The sequence below is a fragment of the Leuciscus leuciscus genome (assembly GCF_965113295.1).
Source record: "Leuciscus leuciscus genome assembly, chromosome: 11".
NCBI lineage: Eukaryota > Metazoa > Chordata > Actinopteri > Cypriniformes > Leuciscidae > Leuciscus > Leuciscus leuciscus.
In genome coordinates, this window is record NC_138735.1 from 31294623 (window position 1) to 31302062 (window position 7440).

The window sequence follows — 7440 nt, forward strand, 5'->3', positions numbered from 1 at the left end:
AAGCCAGTTTGTCCTTATTTTCTTCTCTGAGTTTTTCCATTCAATTACAGACATTATCAAGCTTCAACACTAGAAGATTTCCATCGAACAAAAATGTATTGTAAGGATGTTTTGCTTCCATTCCCAATGAAAACATTATTTCAGAATTATTTCAAAACTTCCTGCTTTTAAATGTTTTGAAAATGTTACACAGAAAACATTAAAGGAAACGCTCTATTTTATCATGTTGCAAACACTATGGGAACATTACTTTTTCATGTTTTCTAAATGCTCTGAAACAAGTAACATTTAAAAAATATTATAGAAATTCCACAAATGGTGTGTAAATTAAGTTTTTGTGCGAATTAAATGCCAGATAATTTTGAATGAATATTCTATTAACGTTCCTGGAACATTTGCTCATAACTTCGACAGAATCTTGCTAGAACGTTAGCCAAAGTTCTGGAAACATTCCCAGTTAGCTGGGTCAAATGTAGTCCATAGACACATTATGCATTATATTTCAAGTGTTCTGAAGTAATATGATAATTTTGTGTAATAAGATACATTTTTAAACCTCATTAGTATATGCACATATTCAAACTTGGTGCATCACGATTGGATTATTAGTGTGCAACATTCCACCTGACATCACCTTTTGGGTCCTAATGAAATGGAATAAGTAAGTCATACAGTTTTGGAACGACATTTGGGTGATGACAACTTTTTGAGTGAATTATTCCTTTAAACGTTGACCTGTCATTGGTTCTTCATGCATGTCTCCCAGACACAGATATAACACTAAACTGATTCTGACGGCCAGAGTTTATTTAGCATTAAGAGACCACCTGCTACTTTCAACGCCTGAGCAATGTTTGAGAGCCGGAGCGCGATGACATGAACAACAAGAGTCGTGAGCCAAGAGCACACTGTTCTTCAGCACGGGGCTGATGGGAATGAAACTCCACACAGTGGATAACAGACATGAAGAAGAACCCCGTTTGAGTTTCTCACAGCGTAATCAACACAGATCGGCTGAGAAGAGTCATGCAGCGATTGGCCTTAATGCATTACTGTGTCAGAAATCACATACTGTACATTTGTTTTGAAGCTTAAACTGTTAAAAGAAGTCTGATCTATAGACCTTGTGTAGCTCCGCCCCTTTTCAGCGCTGCGCTCGTCGTCTTTTGTCTTCCAGTTTGTATTTCCACAGTTATCTTACGTATTTATGAATGGACTGGTTGTTTTTATGACATCCGTTTCAAACATTACAATGCTCATGATAACTTTCGTTAACTCTACAATAAGTAAATCCACTATGGCAGCGATGCCATAGAAATATACAGAGCGACTGCAAAACCGGAAGTTCAAGGACAATATTATAAAGATGCTGCGAGCTTGTTTCTCTGGCGCATAAGCTCTATATAGTATGAATACAGTATGAATGAAATATGAACATGCTTCATCTGCCATGTTGTCATGTGACCTTCAGTTTCAGTTGTGTCACTTCAACTCCATTCAGAAATCCTCTCCTGTGGCCTCATGGGATAGTAAAGTGTCCATCAGATGCACACTTCAGAATCTCGACAGAAGTATAAGGTACGTTTTGCCTACTGTTTTATTAATACTATGAATTCAGACATACTAATCGGCTCGGACATACTTTTCGCCCACTATATAGTATGAAAGTCACATTCGGATGCAGCACATGTCCCCAAATCCCTCCTACCCTCAGCAGTGTAAGTAAACTGTTTAAGTAATAGTTGTATATTAATAAAATAATAAGTATATATAGTCAACCCAAAAATTATTCAGACACCATATATCATTTTTTATATATTTCTTTACAGTAGGTGCAGTACACCATAGTTAATTTATGTAAGTTAGGATTAGCAAGGTGTCTGATTAAAGTTTGGTTTGACTGTAAATCATACTAAGATAACAGTATAACTTTGCTTCCTATGTTTGGAACATGTTTTTTGATCAGAATGTTCTTTCATATGAGGTCTAGGTAAGCAGTTTACCAGCATAAACAAACCAACCATCTGAACAAGAGCACAAAGTCACATGATTCTCATCTTATGATGCCAATTAGAGCGATACATTTACAAATGACTCCTGAACTCTAAAGCTAATTACTGCAGCCCAGAAGCACAGAAGCAAACTGGATGACATGCATCATGTTTATATGCAAGAAGAAGAGAAGAAAATGGAAATATAGAAACACACACCACTGTTGTTATGAATGTGCAGACAAACAGCCAACACAAATAGGACTGTTGCTTGAGTCAGCTGTTCACAGTGTCCTGACGGAGAATAAAAATTCCCACTTCTCTTTTCCATCGGCCCTGACCCTGACTGAAGACCACCGTGTGTCTAACACTCGACCTCCAGTCTCTGAGCTCAGACCACAGCAGGTGCATGTGGACACACACCGGACACGATGCTTTAACCTCCATTAAACAGCAGAAAGTGAGCATGTTTCATCCAAGACCTCCAGCTCTACTGAGTTCAGTTCTATCATGATCATGACCTTTCAGTCACAGGGTCACAGTATGACCCCACAGAGCAGATAAAAGTAAAGCACTCGTCTCAGATCACACATGAAACACGTGGTTTGAAAAATACACTTTCAAGAACTTTGCAGTAGATCTGTCGACTCAGCGCTGTGTCTCGGCTGAAATATCATGTGGTCTTTACTAATACTGTGTACAGGATCATATGGCATATGAAACCACTTAATCAGCAAGTATTCCAGCTTAAACACTTTCAACTGGTTTGTTTTTTGTTGTTGCATTTTTGTTTTGACCAGAAGTCTTTTTTTTTTTTTTACCAAATATACATGCATGTTTAGTAATAAAAAAAAAAAATTACAAATATTTTACAGCATAAACAGTGCAATAGTTTGTGTTGCTTTCAAATGTCAACTTTTAGATTTTTTTTTTCAAATATGTTTTAATGTCAAATTTAAATAAAAAATTTGGACACATTTTCATTCCATTTGACTTTATGAATATACTACAGAACAATTAAAATAATTAAATATAAATACTAGATTTTTGTTTTCATCTTCTACAAGATTAACAATAAAACTAGCCTTTATTTGTATATAATTTTAAGTTCTCTCCAAGAAACTTTCAATTTGTACCTCCGTTTGGACTTACATTGTGAGTGCAAGAGTTTTGCATAAGTGCAAAGAGTAACCATTGTTACTATTCTAAATTCATACAGTCTAAATTATTGTCTATTTTGGTCAACAATATTCCAATTTGTATTTAACCTGGAATATTTATTTAATTTCCCAGACAAATGGGATTTTTATTTGGTCGCATTTTGGTTTTTAATTGGGCAATAAACTGCAATACGCTTCTGAAATGAAAACCCAACATCATGACTTCGCACTGGACTGCACTGTCTGGGAACAAGGCCTTTGCGTTGGGTTGGGTTTGGAAAAATTGCCTTATTTAGCAATATTCTATGTCTGTAAGACCACAAAATTGCTTAATATTTGGGAACAACTTTGCGCTCAGCATTGTTCAATGTCTGGGAGTGAAGCTTATAAGAGCATCACCACATACTGTATATGAATAGAGATGTTCTTGACTCCCATAATGAGTGTGCAACCCAATCCAACGCTCCCCAGCTCAACCATCTGGAAGATGACTCCCATTTGCTCTTCTCAAAGCCGAGACGCTTTGAAATAAATACACACGCCAAACAAATGAAACTAATGTAGTATCTGTAGGTCTGATCATGCTCTCAGGATCATCTTTATGCACCAACAACTCTTAAAAACAAAACGTTGAGCCACATATTCAATTACTGCACCTCCAATAACCGCCGTCTCCAAATCACCCGGACCTTCTTAAGGACTTCTGCAGGAGATCAGCTCAGTTACACTATAGACTTCTTTATAGACTATGTGACTGGTGTACAGTAGATAATCAAAGCACTTTGGCTTTAAGAGGCCTTTGATTAAATTGCAGGCTAAATTTAATGAAGGACCAATCGTAAGGCTTTCGTATCCATCAAAGATAAAGACCGAAACTAGATAGAGAAACCCTAAAATACATTCAATTAATGTGGTTGGTTCTTCCTTAAGTCTACATGGACATAGACTTCACAAAATAATTGTGAGAGCGATTTACTGATTCAAAGAGCAAAGAGAGACCATTAAAGGCCTGGAAAACAGAAGCAGATTCAGATGTAGGCTGCTAGATGTCTAACCCGGGAAACAAACAGATGTGTCATGGTAATTAATGAAGACAGCTGAGCGTGAAAAGTGTCCCAAGACACGTCTAGACAAGCCCCTGAAATCAGGCAGTCATGTAAAACCAAAAGGGCATCGTGTTGCATAAAACACTATCACCTGGTTAGGCCAATACAAAAGGAAAAGCATAAAAAATTAATGAGGACAAAAAGTTTTTTGCAGAAAATGTACATTTTGCTTAATATTATAAGGACATATAAAGCATTATTAGACTGCACAATTCAACCAGCAAACCCTCTTTTTGTGCTTATTTTAGTAATAAAGTAATTGCAATAAAACAGCAGCATTACACATATAAACATGACACCTGCAAAATACACAGTGTCAAACATGACAAACAAGTCATTTCACAGGAACTTACAAACAAAATCACTAAAATAAAGCCTTATAATAGATAATGTTGCTGTTAAAGTAAAATCGTTTATTAATTCTGGTCTTTTGAGGACATTGGTAACAAGTTGTTACAGTTTTACTGTAACTGTTACTATGGTTAAGGTTTTTTTTTTTTTTTGATGGAGAGCATACTCATTATGCCTCATTAATACAACTGTATTTTAAGACCACATTTTAACATTTTTGTTTAAACAGCCCTTTGACTAACACAATTAAACTAACAACTGATTCTAAATGTTGAATTATTGCTAGACTGGAAATTATTACTAAACAAAGGCATAGGCCTAGTTGAACGTAACGCCCCAGTATTGTGTAGTCTAAACACTCACAGTCATTTTTTCTGTCAGGACGCATTTCAATAAACACTTATTAGTGTCACTGAATGTTTAGCAAAACTAAAGAGTGGAAACTAGCAAAAAAAACACAGACCGTTCCGCTAACGTTAGTGTTCGGTTACCGTTTTATTAACCGTTTCCTAAAGTTCCATAACATCAATTGGAAAATAAATGTTCGATATTAACGTTCTCGTGACGTACCAGGAACAAAAAAAGACGTTATCAGGTTAACGGCCCTGAGAGAATTAAACCTCCTCAGAGAAATCTATAAAAACAAACCGTCACAATAAATAATAGTTCATATATCTTCGATGGACTAAATGAATTCAGACACACCGATCTATCTGCAAACATCCGTTTATATGTAACTTCCTTCATTCATTAATATCAAAACGACGACTAGTTCACTTGTTTACATTGTAACGTTACACGAGTGACGCGACGCGCCAAACTACTGACTGAGTTCTGGACGCGCGCGATTATCATATTATATTCAACATAACGGCTCTCCGTTTATTATAATACAAGAGCGACACTTTCTGTCCGTATGAACGGAACCCGTCTCACCGTATTTGTTGGGTTCTCTGCTGTACTGGAGGATGGGCACCGACCCCCGCCGCTCCGCGCGCTCGCCCTCACCGTCACCGGCGTCAAACACCGTGTCTCCGTCCGTTTCGTCTCCAAGCGCGCTCTCATGCGCGGCCACCGGCACGACCCTGAACCTTTCGCTCATGTTGGTCGTCCGTGAATCGGACCTGTCCGGTGTCTGATAAACTTCAGGGATCAGACAGCTTACGCCCGTGATGCATAGCCGGTAATCTGACAGTTTGTGAGGGCGCGCGCATAGAGGCGTGAATGTGTGTGAGGCGCGTCCGTGCAGAACGCGCTGCGCTCATTGGCTGAGAGCTGAACGGGGCTTCGTATAAATAACAGAAGCATGCTGGAGATCACAGTCCCGTCTAGTTTAACTTTTAAAAATTATTAAATTGCATTGTGCCATTTCAAGATCCAGTAGTTATATAAATCAGTCCAATGTAAAGTCATTCTTTACAAGAAAACACAAGATTATTTTCAAAAAAATTGTTTTAATGTTATTTATTTATTTATGTATTTATGTGTGTGCGTATGTAGGCCTATATATGTATTAATTTATGTATGTATGTGTATGTAGGGTTATTTATGTATAATTTATAGATTTATAAAGCAAAGCAAACAAAGACTATGCCAGGAAATTAAGAATCACCGCTGATTATGAGACAAAATACTTTTCATTGAAAGTAAAACATTTCAGCTTTATTTAAGTCTATTTTTTTATTATGTTTTTTTTTTTTTTTTTTTTTTGTAAATGATAATTATTTGTGGACTGGACAAGCTCTCACTAAATGATAAGCACAGATATGTGAGCAGTTACTGTTTAATTGTTCTGAGGAAAAGTATTATTTTATTTAATAGATGTTTATGACAGACACATGGGATTTCTGCTGTCATGTTCTCTATGTTTTATATAGATGTCTGTCTGATCTAAACTCATATTCACATGAGCCTGAGGCTTCATTAACATCCACTGTCTGTTTCCCTCTTGTGTCGTGTGTTTTCTCATAGATACGGATGAGTAACTCATATGAGGAGTTTCCAAACCTACAGCCACTCTTCACACACAACATGAGAAAGAGCGGCTGTTACTGATGAGACTGATGATCAGGCTTTGAGTCACAGAGAGAGTCTTTATTTCCACAATATCACATGAAATAAAGACACTTATATAAAATAACATATTAAATGCAGCATATCTGTGTTACTTTATCTCTTCCGGGTCTATTATGAATTCTTTTCATCCATGGTTCTGTCAGCTGGAAAAAAACAGGCTTTTGTTCAGAATTATTAGAGCTACAGTATTAAACTTTGGTTTGATTTGAGACATGAATCAGAATCCCACACAGATCAAATGACTGGATGATCTTGTTGTGCCCTCATATATGTTTAGTTGTTAGCATGTTTTCTTGAGTTGTGTCGGTTCAGTCCTCAGCATTTACTGTTCCAGTCTCTCAGGCTTTGTTTCAGCTGCTGTGGGTTATTTTAAGAGATGGACAAAGTGGGACGAGATGATTCACATACTATTGACCAACACAACACACACTAGTGGAGATGAGACACGCTATTCATGAAATGCTGCACAGATACTGATTAACCTCAAACAAATATAAATAAAACACTAACCCTAAAATTAGATATAATGAAGATTTATTACCGTATATACCCGAATATAAGACGACCCTGAATATAAGACGACCCCCCCCCCATTTTCCAGACTTATTTTTGGGACAAAAAGAGATTTTTGTGGAAAAAATCAGTTTTTTCAACAGAAAATAATTTTATTTGAAAATTGCAGTCATAATTCATTCTCTCTCTTCCAGCACGCGCGCGCACCTTTCTCTCTCTCTCTCTCTCTCTCTCTCTCTCTCT

At 36.9% G+C, this 7440-nt stretch overlaps 1 protein-coding gene across 2 annotated transcripts in view; it reads right to left on the minus strand.

Annotated features, from left to right (window-relative positions):
- Positions 1-5814, minus strand: part of slc12a7b (solute carrier family 12 member 7b) — a 77386-nt gene extending 71572 nt beyond the window's left edge. The window contains exon 1 of one of the 2 annotated variants that reach the window (XM_082183441.1): positions 5545-5814. In XM_082183441.1, the coding sequence (XP_082039567.1) occupies positions 5545-5710 (166 nt within the window). In that variant the 5' untranslated portion in view covers positions 5711-5814. The remainder of the gene's footprint in view (positions 1-5544) is intronic. The other variant, XM_082183435.1, reaches the window with a different exon arrangement.
- Positions 5815-7440: the final 1626 nt, after the last annotated feature.